Here is a 19575-nt window from a genome sequence, read left to right on the forward strand (position 1 = left end):
TTTTGGTGTTTTGTGTAACAGTCTCCTTCCAATCACCACTGTTTGGAGGCTGGAAATATGTTGCAAGTGGATGAATCCTAGCCTAGTGAAGGAGCCATTGAAAGTGTTTGTTTGACAGTCAGATAAAAAACATCATGACTGGTTGTGTTTATGCCACAATAAAAGGTAATACACTTTACAAGTGAAATGACATACAATATCTTTATGACTATGCCCATAGAGATCCTATTGAATTCATATTAATATGTAAATCTATGATTAGGCCCACAAAATGTTTTGGAGCATGTGCAAGGTCCTGTACCCAGAATAAATTTGATCTACTTTCACTTTTGCTCTTCATCAAGTGTCCTTTAGCACTGCCCGTTTTAAGCTAATGATACTTTCGTGGTGATAACTGGACAATTATTTTCTTGGTTCTGTGCGGCTTGTGTGACGTGCAGAAATGCATTCTCGCCAATAAGTCTGTGGCCATATTTCTTTCACACTCACAAATCTGGTGGTGTAGCTGCACTGTAGCAGGACATTACCGGTTGCCTGTGACCAAGAGGATATGAGTTTGTCGCAGTACAAGATTTGTCACAGTACAAGATTCTTGACTCATGTATAGACGAGATTCTAATATATCTACTGCTGTACATATCACTCTTAGTATATATTGTGTTAATTGCATTTGGATAATTGTTACAGTGCTATGTGGTTGTTCATTGGATACACTGTGTCATTTCTTGATGTATTTAAAATTAAAAATGATTGTGTACTGTTTGACATTTTACTGCGGTGTTAAGAGCTAGTAACGTAAGCATTTTGCCGCACCCACTACAACATCTACTAAACTGTGTAGACTATTTGACCATTTATTGAGATTGATTGATGTACTGCATTATTGAGGGAGCTACCACATAAGCATTTCACTGCAACTTTTATACTTGCTGTACACTGCGTATGTGACGAATAAAAAGTCATTCAAATTCTGATTTGACATGCGCTGTACGCCACGTGGCGCATGTCTGTTTTCTGCTTTCCCACCACGCACCCCAGCCTCCACCTGTTTGGGCTCGGCTTTTGTTTTCGGTCAGGGGGATTGGTATAGCATATCTTGTTCACTGCCTGTAATTATTATTGTCTTACATGATGTATGCTCTGGCAGTGAGTTGCCCTGGAGTAGCAGAGCTTAATGCCAAGCCTAATGTACAGCAATCTTCTAATACATAAATGGTTAACGCATACGTGGTGTTTTCTGTCTAAACTAAAGGCTTCCCTTTTACTATTCCTTTGAAGGGCTGGAGGGTTCAAAAACTCATCTGAAACTGTCATGTGTATGTCAGTAAGTCAGCCTTGAGTGTACAGATTTGCTGTCTTCCACGGGGCTCTTTCGGTCCAGGAGCGTTTCACCACAATTTACACATGGCATTATTCTTTTCTGTCCGTTGTTTGTCTGTCTGCCTCATAATTCACAACTGCAACACAAAAGGTGACTGGTCAATATGTTGTGCTCCATCTTCCTTTTCCCACCTGGGGCCTCGTTTTTAAAATGTGTTTAGTTTTTAAATGTTAGTGGATGATCAGTTCTTAAAATGTGAGGAAACGCTATTCATACAATATTCATATACATGAATAATGTGTATATCACACTTTCTTAGATTTTGCACGAAACGTTATGACTTATAAATGAAATGCGTCTCTGTTAACGCAAATAAACTACTGCCCCCACCAGCCTCAGCGTGTAGGAAGGCGTGGCTTGTACAATATAAACACTGCTGTTCCGCTCATGATCGCTTACACTCGATTTCAAGACAAGCCTTATTCATGTACCTGTTTTTGGACTTTAAGATCATATTCTCGAGAGTGGCAAGGTCCTTCAACACTTGAGGTGTTGTTGTGAGTTGGTTGACAGTCCGTAATCTTCTTGCCTTGTCTAGATCTGCAACGAACAAGGCAGCGCTCCGAACAAAAGCCAGTGAATTTGACATTGCAGATAGCGTACATGCGTTGTTTTTATCTATACATTTCAGTAGGCCTACAGTTTTATTGGTGAACAGTTAAACTGTGTTCATAACAATGAATAAATCTAAATTAGCAATCGGACTTTTTGTCGCAGGTACGCTCACTGCAGTGTTTGGGTTAGTTATTCTATTCGTTGGACCAATCATCATTGACGACCAAATTGTGAAGGTAAGTGATTGAGATTAAAGCTATATAATGTAGCTTTTTCCTATAGTTTTATACTTCTGTTGTAGGCCAACGTCTAATGGAAAAGGCATCGTTTTATCCTGGTTAGTCATGACTAACGTCTAGCGAAGAATGAACCTGATTTATTACTGGTATTTCTTTTTTATTTTCTACTTGACTTTTTTATTTGTTTTATATTGATATTGATTACTGCATTGTTGGGAAAGCGCAAACAAACGAGGCATTTTACTGTAGGGCTTAACTATGCTTAATACCAACCACGTGGTTACAGTCTGAGATTAATGCCATACATTTGTTTGGAACATTAACTAGTTCTTAACAAGCCAGAACGTACTCCGCTGTTTGCGGTCGATACTTCTGTGGATGTGACTTACAAAAAAAAAAAAAATCAAATCGTTCCTTGTTTTGCTAAATATAAGGAATTTGAAATAGACTTAAAAATAAATTATTTGAGCAATTATTTTTTTACTTTGAGACTTGGGTACAATTATTTGGTTTTATATTTACTTAAGTAACTCGCTAATCTTTAATTTTACTCAAGAATGACAATTGGCTACTTTTTACACCACTGTGTAGACTAAACACCTGCAAGACTTCGCTTGGTGTCGATGACTGTATACCTATATCAGGGTTCCCCAACTGGCTGTGATTTTTGACACCCCCAAGTTCTCTGAGCGATATAATACTTTGATTTCATTTCTGGAAATTACATGAGCAAAAGTATGTGGACGCCTGCTCCTCAAACATCTCATTCTAATATCATGGGCATTAATGTGAAGTTGGTCTCCCCTTTGCTGCTATAACAGCCTCTGCTCTTCTGGGAAGGCTTTCCACTAGATGTTGGAACATTGCTGCGAGGACTTGCTTCCATTCAGCCACGAGCTTTAGTGAGGCCGGGCACTGATGTTGGCCGATTAGGCCTGGCTCACAGTCTGCGTTCCAATTTATTCCAAAGGATAATTGATGGGGTTGAGGGCAGGGCTCTGTGCAGGCCAGTCAAGTTCTTCCACACCGATCTCAACAAACAATTTCTGTATGGACCTCGCTTTGTGCACAGAATCGTAAGAATGTAATTGTGTGCTGTAGCGTTAAGAGTTCCCTTACTGGAACTAAGTGGCCTACCCTGACCCCTGAAAATAACCCTGCCCATTATTCCTCCTTCACTAAACTTTACAGTTGGCAGTGGCATCGTTCTCCTGGCATCTGCCAAACCCAGACTCGTCCATTGGACTGCCAGATGGTGAAGCGTGATTCATCACTTCAGAGAACGCGTTTCCACTTCTCCGGAGTCCAATGGCGGTGTCTTTACACCACTGCAGCTGACGCTTGGCATTGCTCATGGTAATCTTAGGATTGTGTGCGGCTGCACGGCCAACTAACACTGCACTGCTCCCAACTAACAGTTCTTGTGTTGAGGCTGTTTCGAGGAAGTTTAACTCGGTAGTGAGTGTTTCAACCGTGGACAGATGATTTTTACACCCTACAGCACTCGGCGGGCCCGATCTGTGAGCTTGTGTGGCCTTACCACTTCCTGGCTGAACTGTTGTTGCACCGAGACGTTTCCACGTCACAGTAACGGCTCTTACAGTTGACCGGGGCAGCTCTAGCAGGGCAGAAATTTGACGAACTGACTTGTTGGGAAGCTGGCATCCTATGACGGTATCACGTTGAAAGTCATTGAGCTCTTCGGTAAGGCCATTCTACTGCCAATGTTTGTCTCTGGAGATTGCATGGCGGTGTGCTCTATTTTATACACCTGTCGGTCACGAGTGTGACTGAAATAGCCAAATTCTCGTGTGTGACTTTCCTATAGATAATTTGTCCAAAAATTCTACCCACAAAAGGACGAAATCAGTGAATGGGTGGTTTACTCTAGATGGTACAGCCACAGTCAAGAAAGGTTCAGTATAGTAATCTAAACTCTTTATTTGATATGTTCTTTATAGATTGGTTTTGCCCCACAACTTCCTTCAAATGTTAAGCTAGTTCTTTCTTGATCATGTACCTTTTTTATGCAGTGTAATGCATCATTTTCAGCTTTAAGTTCCTGGTTCTTAAAACTAAAATATAGAAGTGTGACCTCTTAAATGATTGATATGAACGTGCATATTTGAACCAGCGATACTGTCAGATGGCATGAAAAATAGAGGTCTTTGGCCACGCAGACCAGTGGTGGGTTTGCCGTGGAAATAAGGATGCATAAGCAGAAAATAACCCCCATATCTACTGTAAAATATGGTGGTGGATCTGATATGGGGCTATTTTGCTTTCACTGGTGACGTGAATATATTAATGTGATGACTGCTATTCATTGAATAATTATCTACTCAACTTAAATTGGGTAATTAAACTATCATGTAACTCATTAGGAATCTGGGGCACCGTGGGAAGAGTTTGTTTAATGAGTTACCGTTTCCCAAATTAACTCAAGAATATCATGAGTCAATAATTAATAATTTCCTCATATCAGTCTCGCATAATCTGCACAAAACCGAGTCTCACTGATCATTCTGTACCACACATTGATTTGATTATTTAATTACTAACAAGCTAAATTATAACATACACATTCACACATCCGGTATTGATTAGAAACTTAATACGATGACAACAGTCCCTAGTGGATCAACACAATATGACACGTGTTACACAAGATGGAGATTTAAAGAGAAGCAACACTTGGATACGTTTGTAAACTACGCTTAGTGTATGCCTAATACCTAGCCCTGAACTGCCACTCTTTTGGGTAAGAAGTGTAATGTATGTATTTACATGTTGAAGGTCTTTGTTGGGCCAAGGACTTTGCGGGCCGAGTTACGCCTCGTGAGGCCTTGTTCTTCGGCTGTTCTCGGGTGTAAACTGTGTAGACAACCGATGATTTGTCTTCAACCTCGTGTTGCGTTTTGTGGTCGTGACTAATCGTAGACCCCTGCTGCAGCACGTGGTCATCCTAGTCTGTTAATTCTTAACTCCAATGCTTTATACCCTCGGGTAGAAAGGTCCGTTTCCGTCTTGCTGACACGCTCTCTGGGTACCCTGGGGCGTAGCTAGTTATGAGGCATGGTATCACAATTTACTATGATCTCGTTAGATAACTAAAATCAGTCTTATTGTCACAAACGCTCTCTTTCATCTGGATATTTTCTACACAATGTAAAGTATGTAAACCTGATACTCATTATAAAAACAAGTTAGTGTTTTTGTCATATCTTTAACTTTTAATGACATCACAAAATAGACATTCATTTTCCACATTCCACCTCTTATCATTACCAGCATTTGGAGGATGATAGAGATATCTCTATCTGTCCTCGTGTCCATTGTTTAATGTTAGTTTTGGGCTGTAAACTCTTCATAAGGCACACAGACTTTCCAATCTCTCCAACTAGAGCAGAAAGGAATCGTCTGCTGCCTTACAATTTCCGATGGGGGTGAGGTGTCGACAACAAAAAAATACCTCAATCCCTCTCCCCCCTCTGCGGGAGTTCTGTAGAGCTGATACACTGTAACCTGATCCTTTGGATCCTCCCAGGAGTCATGACACTGGTCTTGGAGCCCTTGGTAAGGTCAACGGCATCATTAAACCAGTACCAGGACGTTTTAGCCAAAAACCTGGTATCCTCTGCCAGGAGGCTGAGACTTGGTTGCAATCGGATCTAGTAGCAAGACCACAGCCCCAAGCACACACCAACAAAACCCACAAATAAATGGTTCTGACCACACAGATCAACATTTTGAGATGGCCATCAGTCTCTGATTTGAGTTGAAACCCATTAGAAACCTGTGATTTGAATTGAAGCGGGCAGTCCATAATCGCAGACAAAGGAAATCGAGGATCTGGGAAGATTATATATGGACGAATAAGGAATAAGCAAACAAATGTAAGGTTTGAAATTGTTTTAGTCAAATATTATATCCGTTCGGGCTTCTTGCGGCCAATTTCGATTCTACAAATCATTTGTAATTATGTACCAGCCCCCTGACTATCCGCTCAAGAAAATAAATTGTCACTAGCTCCCACAAGATTATATACCCCACCTATTTCTACAATTTATTTTCTTAAATCTAATTTCAAACCTAACCCTAACCACTCTGCCTAAGCTTAACAGAAATATAAATGCTAAAATTTCAAAGATTTTACAGTTCATAGAAGGAAATTAGTCAATTGAAACAAAGAAAGTAGTGTATGGATTTCACGTAACTGGGTAGGGGTGCAGCCATGGGTGGGCCTGGGAGTGCAATCCAAATACGTTTTGCCCCTTAAAGGGCTTTATTAAGAAAGTACTCATCAGTTTCATCAGCTGTCCGGTGGCTGGTCTCAGACAATCCCGCGCGTGAAGAATGTGGATGTCCTGGACTGGCATAGTTACATGTGGTCTGCGGTTGTGAGGCCGGTTGGACTTCCTGTCAAATTCTCTAAAATTATGTTGGAGGCGGGTTATGGTAGAAACATGAACATTCAAAATTCTCTGGCCACAGCTCTGGTGGACATTCCTGCAGTCAGCATGCCAATTGAATGCTCCCTCAACTTGAGAAATCTGTAGCATTGTGTTGTGACAAATGGTGGCCTTTTATTGTCCCCAGCACAAGGTGCACCTGTGTAATGATCATGCTTCTTGATATGTCAGGTGGATGGATTATCTTGGCAAATGCTCACTAACAGGAATGGAAACAAATTTCTGCACAACATTTTAGAGAAATAAGATATGGATATTGTGGATATGGAACATTTCTGGGAATTTGTTTCAGCTCATGAAACATGGCCCTTTACATGTTGCGTTTTTATAATTTAGTTCAGTATATTTTCAATGCACTTTATGCCCTATTACCTAAATGTATTGTTGTACAGCCAGCAGGGAGCATGTTTAACTTCACATAGTGTATAGGCCTACGGTACGTCTTGCTCTCCCAAGATGTTGCTCCTGTTTTTAAGGATGATTCTGCCATAACCAATTCCCACTTGGGGTTAATGTCACTTTATACTGCTACCACTATCCTTTATTGCCAACACTGGTTCCAAAAGCTGGTTGGCGTGAAGTACTGGCAGCCACACAGTTATGGGTTTGGTTCTCCTGTAGATCAGGAACACAGGATATGAGTGTCAACTGCCAGTGATCCCATCCTGCAGAGAGGAACAAGCTGTCATACTGAACACCTTGTATATGTTATGTATAATAATATGCTTTTATCATTAATCTCTCAGAACTTAATAATAGACCCTAAGAATGAGATGTCCTACACCATGTGGAAGGACGTCCCTGTCCCGTTCTTCATGTCTGTCTACTTCTTCAACATCCTCAACCCCACCGAAGTCCTTGCGGGAGAGAAACCCATGGTGGAGCAGAGAGGACCATACGTATACAGGTAGGCTTTCACACCTGACCGGATTCGTAAAGCTTAATAAAGAGCAGTGATACTAGCAGGAGTAGTGTGCGGATGTCTTTTCTCGTCTTATTCAACTGTTACCATGCACCTGCAACAAAGTGCTCAGATTTGCGAGTGCTTTTTGTTTCCCCATTGTCAATTCGTGTGACCCAAAGTTTGGGGAATGCTGCTCTAACCCTTAACTAACATGTTACCTAGCCTTAACCCTTAGCTAGCATGTAACAATTTAACACTCAAACTTAACCTTCACCCCTGAAGAACTCATTTTTGACCCACATTTTAATTGCGTCGACGATCAGTGGAAATCAAGTGCCACACAAACATGAAGATGGTGTGCTCAGGGGGATGTTCATGCAGGAACCAATGGGATGCTCGAGGAGGAGGGGGTGATGCCCTAATGCAGTAACGCCCCGACGTGTGTGATTGTCCTGCAATATTGTACGTTTGTGCCATCAGTTCTTCCCAAACAAGTTTTCTGCTCTGATCCACCAAAAGCCTCTGCGATATACAGTGCATTTGGACAACCAAGACTGTTCCTAGAGCTGGCCGCCCGGCCAAAATGAGCAATTGGGGGAGAAGGGCCTTGGTCAGGGAGGTGACCAAGAATCCGATGGTCACTCTGACAGAGCTCCAGAGTTCCTCTGTGGAGATGGTTGTCCTTCTGAAAGGTTATCCCATCTCTATAGCACTCCACCAATCAGGCCTTTATGGTAGTGGTCAGATGAAGCCACTCAGTAAAAGGCACATGACAGCCCGCTTAGAGTTTGCCAAAAGGCACCTAAAGACTCTCAGACCATGAGAAACAAGAGTCTCTGGTATGATGAAACCAAGATTGAACTCTTGAATGCCAAGAATGCCAAGTGTCAAGTCTGGAGGAAACATGGCACCATCCCTATGGTGACACATGGTGGTGGCAGCATCCTGTGGTGATGTTTTTCAGGGGCAGGGACTGGGAGACTAGTCAGGATTGAGGGAAGATGAATGGAGAAAAGTACAGGCAGATCCTTGATGAAAATCTGCTCAGGACCTCTGACTGGGGCGACGGTTCACCTTCCAACAGAAAATGACCCTAAGCACACAGCCAAGACAACGCAGGAGTGGCTTCGGAACCGGTCTTTGAATGTCCTTGAGTGGCCCAGCCAGAGCCAGGACTTGAACCCGTTCTAACATCTCTGGAGAGACCTGAAAATAACTGTGCAGCGACGCTCCCCATCCAACCTGGCAGAACCTGAGAGGAGCAAAGAATGGGAGAAATTCCCCAAATTGAACCCCTTTCCTTTTGGATCTTGCCTGTTTCACCCTGTAATGTATCCAATTTATCTATCCAGTCTCTGTTCTAGGGTTGCACAATCAATTGAATTCGCATCGAAATTGCAATACTGATGTGCAATATTCATATTGTAAGATCCGTATTGCATGCAATATTTTGAAATGCTCATGTAACCAACTTTTTGATAGTTCATTTTTTTCTGCTCTTGCGGCTGCTTTTCACACACGTTAAGCCCCGCCCCATCACTCAAGCTAAGTTTCCATGCGCTTCGGTTAGGTCAAATGCAGTCAGCCGATTGTTCCAAACAAGAACGATGCTGCTTTCTACTTACAAAAAATCGGCATGGCAAAATTTGGTTAAAAATAAATCACAATTACATTTTGCATATATCGTGCATCCCTACTCTGTTCTCGAACTGACCGTCCTTCTCTCATTACCTTACCTCCCTTTCTCTTTATCCTTGAATAACTTCTGAGAATTTCTACCCTGTTTTAATCTCAGTAAGCGATTTTAGGAAGCCAGTGTCAGTGGAATGCCCTTTTGTGATTTAATAAGAGAACTGACATGCCCTACCCCTGCAAGTTAACTCTCGATCCCCTTTCTCTGCTTCTTTTCTTAATCAGCTATTCAATCAGATCTCCAGTCATCTTAACTATTACGTCTATAATCCCTCTAATGTTGTAAAGTGTCTCCATTTGCATCGGTCAGTTGGGAGGTTGACCTGAGTTTTGTGGTTGTGTGTTTCAGGAAGCGTCTTCAGAAGCAGAACATCACGTTCCATCCCAACGACACAGTGTCGTATCTTGAATACAGGAGCTACTTCTTTGAGCCCAGCATGTCAGTGGGCAACGAGTCGGATGTGGTCACCATCCCCAACATGCTGGTGTTGGTAAGACAGCACTGCTGCACACACACACACACACACAATATGAACTTGACTCCTATCTCTTTTCCCCCCCTCATCTCTCCCCCACTTCATCCCGTTTCTCCCCACCCTCTTTTCCCTCTCCCCTCTGTCTTCCAGGGTGCGGCGGTGATGATGGAGAACATGCCATTCGCAGTGCGTCTGTTGCTCAGCACCACCTTTAAGGGCTTTGAGGAGGGACCCTTCCTAAACAAGTCTGTAGGGGAGCTGATGTGGGGCTACGACAGCAAGCTGGTGGACTTCCTCAATAAATGGTTCCCTGGGATGCTGCCCTCCACTGGCAAGTTTGGCCTCTTCTCTGAGGTGAGCGGGTGGAGGAGATGAGCGCACAATGACCAGAAGTCTACAGGTAAAGTAGCATATGCTAGTGTACCTTTAGACTTCGACATTGTGCTAACGTTAGTTGGCATTGGCTTGCGACACCACCTCGTTCTTCCTTCACACTGCACACGGAGACATACAAATGCTATTCACAAGTTCATCTCTACTCTGAGTAAGTAGAAAAACAATTGCTAGGATCTCAGTATCCCTTTAATGCTTGATCTAATTTAATCGAGGCCTCAGTCAGGCTTTGAAATGATGTAGTGCATGGGCAGTTTCCCTATTATGTAATTCACAGGCAGACCTTAAAGCACTATTTATACCCTGTCAGAAATGTCCAGTTGATCAAGTGTTAGATAGGTAAATTAGGCTAACCAGCTAAATCTTGTAAATTAGCCTAACCAGCTAAATCTTGTAGTTATCCTAGCCAAATGATGTGCCCAGTGGCCTCACACCCCAGGAGGGTAGTTTGGTGTTGGAACGTGGACGGACACTACATGACCACTTCCACACTCCATCCCCAAGGGACAGTTTGAACAGTTTGGGGTTGCATGGGTAGTGAGCAATGACTATGTATGAATGGACAAAGCCATCGATCACTTGGCACCTTTCATTCCTACGTGAAGACTTAACCGGCTTTATTTGGCTTCAATGCGCTGTTAAGATGCTGTTTTCACGGAGACCTAATATGTGCAGTTTGAGTTACTCCTGGAAGTGACTTTGCAGGCTAGCTCAGTGCTGCCCCCTCCATTGAGTAACTCAAGTTCAAGGCTTCAATTGGCATAAAAATAATCCTTTAACTTCTTCTGTGGGGGGGGGGGATCTTTTTAATGTATATAGAAAATAATCTGTTCAAGAACCTTATCTGGTGTATTAGAAGCAATTATTGGTACAATGATTGTCTTCAAAAACGTTTTTATTTAGATTGGCCACGAAGATTGTCATTTTTTCCATTCACTCTAATGGGGGATCCTGTTTTCTGTTAACCATGCCTGCAGTACTGAGGTCAGCCTTAAACCTCTGTGGCTTTTTTACATTTTTGAAAACATTTTAACCTTTATTTAACTAGGCAAGTCAGTTAAGAACAAATTCTTGTTTATATTGACGGACGACGCTCGGCCGATTGTGCGCCATCCTATGGGACTCCCAATCACGGCCGGTTGTGATACAGCCTGGAATCGAACCAGGGTGTCTATAGTGACACCTCTAGCACTGAGATGCAGTGTCTTAGGCCGTTGCATCACTCGGGAGCTTCAATGAGAGGGGGCAGTCGTTCGCCACTGTTACTACGCTGGTAAATGACTATCCATCCGGACTTGTGCCACATAGGAAGTGTGTGTTTGTGACCGGACCTTCTCAAATAATATAGAAGTACCTCTTATCTACAGCCTGTTTAAGTTGGCTGTTTGGTTAAATATCAGTCACTAAAAAAACGCATATTTCTGTGTTCTCCCATCAGTTCAACAACTCCAACACTGGTCTGTTCACCGTCCACACGGGGAAGGATGACATCCGGCTGATTCACAAAGTGAACTCATGGAACGGCTTGACCAAGGTGAGATGTTTGGCGTTTAGGGATCACACAGCCATGACATTTCACCTTTACATTTTGGTTTGAGAGGGGCAATTAGAAGCACAGGTGAGGGGAAACAAATCTGGGCCCTTTGTTTTCATGGAGTCCTTTTACTATGGGGAAAGGGGGATACCTAGTCCGTTGTACAACCTGAATGAATTCAACTGAAATGGGTCCTCCGCATTCAACCCAACCTCTCTGAATCAGGGCGCCGATGACGTGACATCCACGTCTTCGGAGCCCTGGGAACAGTGGGTTAAATGCTTTGCTCAGGGGCAGAATGACAGATTTTTACCTTGTCTGCTCGGGGGTTCGATCCAGCAACCTTTCTGTTACTGGCCCAACGCTCCTACCCACCATGCTATCTGCCGCTACTGTTACGGAGTGGACTTTTTCACTTGGTTCCCACACCCCCTCAATGGTCATGGTGTGCCCCCAATGATAATTCCCCCCCCCCCCACCGCCTCAACAGGCTTCACTCTGCCTCCACCCCAGTGGGCATTATTTATTCATCACTGCCACAGTGGTTATGTGTTTATAGTGCTATTTCTATGGGTTTTATGACCATTTTCATTATTTTATTTCACTGGATCCTGCAATCACACTGACAACCCTGTACATGTGACTATTAAACTCTCTGAATCTGACTATCTCAGCTAAATAAATGAATATAAATATATAAAGTTTGACTTTAGTCAAATCCTGAATGTATTTTTAGAAAGAGCTCAATGTGTAACGGATGTTAACCTTCTGTCTCTCTAGTTGATATATTGGAAGACTCCCCAGTGTAACATGCTCAACGGTACAGCAGGACAAATGTGGCCTCCCTTCATGACCAAGGAGTCCACACTGCCGTTCTACAGTCCTGACGCCTGCAGGTACACACGCTTTCAAACACTCACGTAGCATAGTGGTTAGAGCGTTGGGCCAGTAACCGAAAGGTTGCTGGATTGAATCCCCGAGCTGACAAGGTAAATCTGTCGTTCTGCCCCTGAGCAAGGCAGTTAACCCACTGTTCCCAGGGCTCCGAAGACGTGGATGACGATTACGGCAGCCCCCCGCGCACCTCTGATTCAGAAGGGTTGGGTGAAATGTGGAAGACACATTTCAGTTGAATGTGTTGTGACTAGGTAGTCTCACGCACTCTCTCTCTATAGGTCTTTGGAGCTGGTGTACCAGCGGGAGGGGATAATGAAAGGGATTCCCCTCTATCGCTTTGTGGCTCCTAAGACTATGTTCGCTAATGGCTCCGACTACGCTCCCAATGAGGGCTTCTGTCCCTGCAGACAATCTGGCCTCCTCAACGTCAGCAGCTGCAGATCCAGTGAGTGCAGACACAGATGCATTACACTCCTCTACCTATTTCTTTGGACAGTGGAGCTAAAACTTGTAGTTTGGCTCTGGACTCCAGCATTTTGAATTTGAGATCAAATGTTTCATATTAGGTGACAGTACAGACAGAATGTCACTTATTATTTGAGGGTATTTTCATACATACATTTTACTGTATTAGAAATGAAAGCACTATGTATCAATTCCCATTTTGAGGAAGTGTCAGGAGAATTATGTTCTCAATGTTCATAAACCCAATTAAACTACTCGGTCTGAAACCCAGAATTTGTAAGATACTGGTTGAATGAAACAGACGGAGGCCCCAGCTATGATAGTCAAAATATTTATTCACGAGAGCGCTGGTCCGTTGTACAAAACTATTCATTTTATACTGGCTCCTTACGCACTTACATTCACACACAAACAGTAGATATCATACGCACATACATACACACGAACAGTAGGTATCCTACGCACATACTGTATCAATACCCAGTCGATAAAGATTAGGGACCATGAGAAGCACTCTGTCCTCCCTCAAGATTAGGGAGTACTCACTGCCCTCTCCCAATCTCTCTGAGGCCCCTAGCAAGGTCGGCCCCGAATTTTGCTCAGACAGTCTGTGTTTAAGATACTATAAAGATTCATTGTACAGATGTATTGTTTTACCCTAATTCTGACTAAAACTACACCATTAATTATACTTTTACTGACTAAAACTACACACATTAATAATAATTTTATGATTCTAATCAATTTCATACAATTATATGGTTTCAGGGTGGAATATTCTAATCATTCATTTAAACATAAATTCCATTCACGGGGGGGCGCCAACTAGGTGTTAACCCTCCAACTCTCAAGACACCTGGAGTACTGGGCCAGCCACTCTTAAATATCACATGGGCCAGCGCTGATGAAACACCTTCCACTAACTAAGTTCAAAGTTATGATTCAACCTCTTGTCTCAGTTCAAAAGTTTGGGGTCACATAGAAATGTCCTTGTTTTTGAAAGATAAGCAAAAAAAAAATCCACTTTTAAAATAACATCAAATTGATCAGAAATAGTGTAGACATTTTTAATGTTGTAAATGACTATTGTAGCTGGGAACGGCTGATTTTTAATGGAATATCTACATAGGCGTACAGAGGCCCATCAGCAACCATCACTCCTGTGTTCCAATGGCATGTTGTGTTAGCTAATCCAAGTTTATCATTTTAAAAGGCTAATTAATCATTAGAAACCCATTTGTAATTATGTTAGCACAGCTGAAAACTGTTGTGCTAATTAAAGAAGCAATAAAACTAGCCTTTAGACTGCGTATCTGGAGCATCAGCATTTGCGGGTTCGATTACAGAAACAAAGAACTTTCTTCTGCAACTCGTCAGTCTATTCTTGTTCTGAGAAATTAAGGCTATTCCATGCGAGAAATTGCCAAGAAACTGAAGATATCTTACAATGCTGTGTACTACTCCCTTCACAGAACAGCACAAATTGGCTCTAACCAGAATAGAAAGAAGTGGCAGGCCCCGGTGCACAACTGAGCAAGAGGACAAGTAAATTATAGTGTCTAGTTTGAGAAACAGACGCCTCAAGTCCTCAACTGGCAGCTTCATTAAATAGTACCCGCAAAACAACGTCAACAGTGAAGAGGCGACTCCGGGATGCTGGCCTTCTAGGCAGAGTTGCAAAGAAAAGCCATATCTCAGTCTGGCCAATAAAAATAAAAGATTTAAGATGGGCAAAAGAACACACACTGGACAGAGGAATATTAGAAAAAACGTGTTATGGACAGACAAATTTGAGGTGTTCAGATCACAAAGAACATCTGTGAGACGCAGAAAAAATAAAGATGCTGGAGGAGTGCTTGACGGCATCTGTCAAGCATGGTGGAGGCAATGTGATGGTCTGGGGGTGCTTCGGTGGTGGTAAAGTGGGAGATATGTACAGGGTGAAAGTGAACTTGAAGGTTTTCACTCCATACCATACCCTGTGGACAGTGCTTAATTGGAGCCAATTTCTTCCTAGAAAAGGAGAATGAGCCAAAGCACAGGTCCAAAATATGGAATAACTATTTAGGGAAGAAGCAGTCAGCTGGTATTCTGTCTATAATGGAGTGGCCAGCGTTGTCATCGGATCTCAACCCTATTAAGCTGTTGTGGGAACAGCTTGACCGTGTGGTACGTAAGTGCCCATCCAACTTGTGGGAGGTGCTTCAGAAACCATGGGGCGAAATCTCTTCAGAATATCTCAACAAATTGACAACTAGAATGCCAAGGGTCTGCAAGGCTGTAATTGCTGCAAATTATGGATTCTTTGACGAAAGCAAAGTTTGAAGGTCACAATTATTTAAATAAAAAATAATTATTTATAACCTTGTCAACGTCTTGACTATTTCCTATTCATTTTGCAACTCAATTCATGTATGTTTTCATAGAAATTCTTGTTTTCCAAGTGACCCCAAACTTTTGAACGGTAGTGTACTTGTTACAAAGGAAATGTATGATGGTGAATGACAATGGTGGTATTGATGATGTTAATACAAGTAAAGGTGACGTTGTCTTAATATTGTGTTCTAGATGCCCCAGTGTTCATTTCCCAACCCCACTTCTACAATGCTGACCCTGTGCTGCTGGACTACGTACAGGGACTTCAGCCTACTGAGGACGAACACGGACTATTCATAGACATCCACCCTGTGAGTAACGCATACACGCTGTCCTGAAGTGGAACACTTATAAACTCTGCAAATAAAAGAAATGTCCCTGTTTCAGGACCCTGTCTTTCAAAGATAATTCGTAAAAATCCAAATAACTTCACAGATCTTCATTGTAAAGGGTTTAAACACTGTTTCCCATGCTTGTTCAATGAACCATAAACAATTAATGAACATGCACCTGTGGAACGGTCATTAAGACACTAACCGCTTACAGACGGTAGGCAATTAAGGTCACAGTTATGAACTTAGGGCACTAAAGAGGCCTTTCTACTGACTGTGGGGAAAAACACCAAAAGAAAAATGCCCAGGGTCCCTGCTCATCTGCGTGAACATGCCTTAGGCATGCTGCAAGGAGGCATGAGGACTGCAGATGTGGCCAGGGCAATACATTGCAATGTCCGTACTATGAGACACCTAATACGGCGCTACAGGGAGAAGGGACGGAGAGCTGATCGTCCGCAGGATCGGTACATCCGAACGTCACACCTGCGGGACAGGTACAGGATGGCAACAACTGCCTGAGTTACACCAGGAACGCACAATCCCTCCATCAGTGCTCAGACTGTCCTCAATAGGCTGAGAGAGGCTGGACTGAGGGCATGTAGGCCTGTTGTAAGGCAGGTCCTCCCCAGACATCACCGGCAACAATGTCACCCATGGGCACAAACCCACCGTCGCTGGATCAGACAAGACTGGCAAAAAGTGCTCTTCACTGACGAGTTGCGGTTTTGTCTCACCAGGGGTGATGGTCGGTTTAACGTCGCAGGAATGGGCGTTACACCGAGGCCTGTACTCTGGAGTGGGATCGAGGTGGAGGGTTCGTCATGGTCTGCGGCGGTGTGTCACAGCATCATCGGACTGAGCTTGTTGTTGCAGGAGATCTCAATGCTGTGCGTTACAGCTCCTCCCTAATGTGGTTCACTTCCTGCAGGCTTATCCTGACATGACCCTCCAGCATGACAATGTGGGGTAGAGTGGGGTAACATCTCACAGCAAGAACTGGCAAATCTGGTGCAGTCCATGAGGAGGAGATGTGCTGCTGTACTTCTGGTGTGGCCACCAGCTCTAACTTTTGATTTTGACCCCCCCTGTGTTCAGGGACACATTATTACATTTCTGTTAGTCACATGTCTGTGGAACTTGTTCAGTTTCTCAGTTGTTGAATCTTATGTTACATGTGAGTAACATGTAAAGTTTGCTGAAAATAACCACGGTTGACAGTGAGAGGACGTTTCTTTTTTTGCTGAGTTTAGCACGAGGAAGTTGTGTCCATTGACTGTGGACTCATCCCCTTTGTTCTAATAGGTCTTCGATAAGATGAGATCAGATTAGTGGACGGCGACGCACACAACAAACACACACACACACCTTTATGATCTATTAGGGTCAAAGACCAGTGGGTTTCTGATGGGCTGTCATCCAGAGACAAGACAGCTCCAATGTGGCTCTCCAGTTTCGCAGTCAATCAATTAACCCTTGAACTATACCCTGAGTTTTATTTAGATGAAGAATGTCACTTCTCTGACATGCATTGACTTCCAGTTAGATTTGCGCCGATGGTTTTTAGCCTCACTGGTCTGTATCGGGTGCGTAAGTGTTTCAATACCGTGGTAGGTGGTCTTTGACACAGTCGCCGCTTGGTGTCAAAAAGGTCAAATGAAATGGTGACTTGATTTACGACGCTCCATATATCTGACGGGGTGCGCCACATTGTCTGACAGCCTGAAGCATCTGTGCCAAGTTCTCCCCCATTTATAGACGTGTGTGCTTTTAATGGTGCAAATTGGGCCCATTCACATTCACATTAATGTTATAAACATATAACTCTGGCAGTAAAAGCGAGGCCATTTCCCCTTATCTAAATTGATTGTGTAAACACCTCTGATCTCATAGCCGTAGCGAACGTACACCGTACAGCCTGTCCTTGAGGCAATCACCTGACGCATACAGAGAAGGCTTGGCCATAGCAATTTCTTAGCATTGTCATCTAATTTTAGATAACTTTTATTGTCCCCTGGCTGAGGGTGAAAAACTTGTTGGACATTCATTCTCGTATTTACAAAAGTAATAGTGTGTTTGTGACTCCTATGAGTTCAGAGGCAGGACTCATTCATAGAAAAACGTTCATATCCACTCAATGTTTGATGCAAACGTCGTGATCTTCAACTGTAATCACAGAAAGCTTGATTTTTAAAATACACTTGTGGGACAGCCAACGAGAGCAGATATCATCCAATTCTTTTTTTGTCCAGCTCCTGTGCCAAGTTGGATATGGTGTACAGTCTGTACTATACTCTATTCATAGTACATTTGTCATTTAGCAGACGCTCTTATCCAGAGCGACATACAGGAGCAAAGGGTTAGGAAGTGCATTGCTGAAGAGCACATTGACAGATTTAGAAATATATATATTTTTTTACCTCGTCAACTCACGATGCCTTGCTGTAGAACGTTGACCACAGCATGAGTTGTTCTGTCGGACTGAAGGCCATTAGTGACCGTGGTTGCTGGGGGTCCTTAATTATATACAGGGATTTTCTGTGGCAGCGGTTAGTGTAAATGTCCTCTATAGATTGCACCAAAGAAACATAGAGCTGCCATCTTAACAATCCTGGGGGTGGGGGTCATGTATGTGGTTTAGGTTGCCTGCCATGCAGTAATCCATCCAGTCCGTGGTGAAACTATAAAAGTTCCCAAGTCTCAAAGTGAACTTCTCTGGAACAGACATTAGCAGCTAAATATCTAAAACGTGTGCATGGTAATGTCTGGCACAACAGTGACCTTTTTTTTAGCGATAGCCAAATTGGAATTGCAGCATTTCTGTGTATTACTGTACTAGGAAATGGGTCTTATGATGGTGTCATGATTGCTCCTATAAATAGATTAAGAACAACAGCAGAGTTTGAGCCAGTCACCTTTTTGGGTCCAGGGCTAATGCATATGCGGTGTGCTACCAACTGTGCCAATTAGGGCCAGATCTCTTGGTAGTTTACTTGCATACAAGGAGCCGTCCATTATCTAAGTGAAGACATTACGGTTTGTAACTGCTGCTGTAACGATTGGCAGTGGGATCAGACGTGGACTGTTGAGCAATGCATAGTTCCAGGAGGGAGAGGATATGGAGAGAGGAAAGCTCCCCGATGTGGGATTGACCATCTGGGGTTGGATTGCAGCTTGACACCTGGTGGTCCCATCCACAGCCCCGGGCCACAACTCTCATAGAACTCCTTCCCAGCCAGAACTGTGTATGTCAAATGTTATTTGTCACATGCTTCATAAATAAAAGGTGTTGACTAAAAGTGAAATGTTTACTTATGGGCCCTTCAGAACAATGCAGAGATTATATTTTAGAAATCACACACTGACTAACGATAACTTGGTTATATAAACCGGGTGCCAAGTCGATGTGCAGGGGTACGAGGTAATTGTAACAACATACAGGAACTCAAGTCCTTTTGTTCACTTGACCTAGAATGCCTCACAATCAAATGCCGGCCGTATTATCTCCCAAGAGAATTCTCTTCGGTTATTGTCACAGCCGTGTATATCCCCCCTCAAGCCAACACCACGACGTCCCTCAAGTAACTTCACTGGGCTTTATGAAAACTGGAAACCATATATCCTGAAGCTACATTTAATGTAGCTGGTGATTTTAACAAAGCAAATTTGAGGAAAACGCTGCCGAAGTTCTATTGACTGTAGCACTCGCGCTGGAAAAACACTGGACCATTGTTATGCTAACTTCCACGATGCATACAAGGCCCTCCCCCCGCCCTCCTTTTGGCAAATCTGACCACGGCTCCATTTTGCTCCTTCCTTCCTATAGGCAGAAACTCAAACAGGAAGTACCTATGCTAAG

The 19575-nt window shown here is 43.1% G+C and overlaps 1 protein-coding gene across 2 annotated transcripts in view; it reads left to right on the top strand.

Moving 5' to 3' along the window:
- The first annotated feature begins 1770 nt into the window (after positions 1–1770).
- LOC120021221 (scavenger receptor class B member 1-like) overlaps positions 1771–19575 on the top strand; it is a 30733-nt gene continuing 12928 nt past the window's right edge. For both annotated transcript variants that reach the window (XM_038964886.1, XM_038964887.1), the window contains exons 1-8: positions 1771–2172; positions 7394–7554; positions 9593–9734; positions 9870–10073; positions 11551–11646; positions 12427–12542; positions 12822–12988; positions 15577–15695. In XM_038964886.1, the coding sequence (XP_038820814.1) occupies positions 2059–2172; positions 7394–7554; positions 9593–9734; positions 9870–10073; positions 11551–11646; positions 12427–12542; positions 12822–12988; positions 15577–15695 (1119 nt within the window). In that variant the 5' untranslated portion in view covers positions 1771–2058. The remainder of the gene's footprint in view (positions 2173–7393; positions 7555–9592; positions 9735–9869; positions 10074–11550; positions 11647–12426; positions 12543–12821; positions 12989–15576; positions 15696–19575) is intronic.

The sequence above is a fragment of the Salvelinus namaycush genome, chromosome 26 (assembly GCF_016432855.1).
Source record: "Salvelinus namaycush isolate Seneca chromosome 26, SaNama_1.0, whole genome shotgun sequence".
Lineage (NCBI taxonomy): Eukaryota > Metazoa > Chordata > Actinopteri > Salmoniformes > Salmonidae > Salvelinus > Salvelinus namaycush.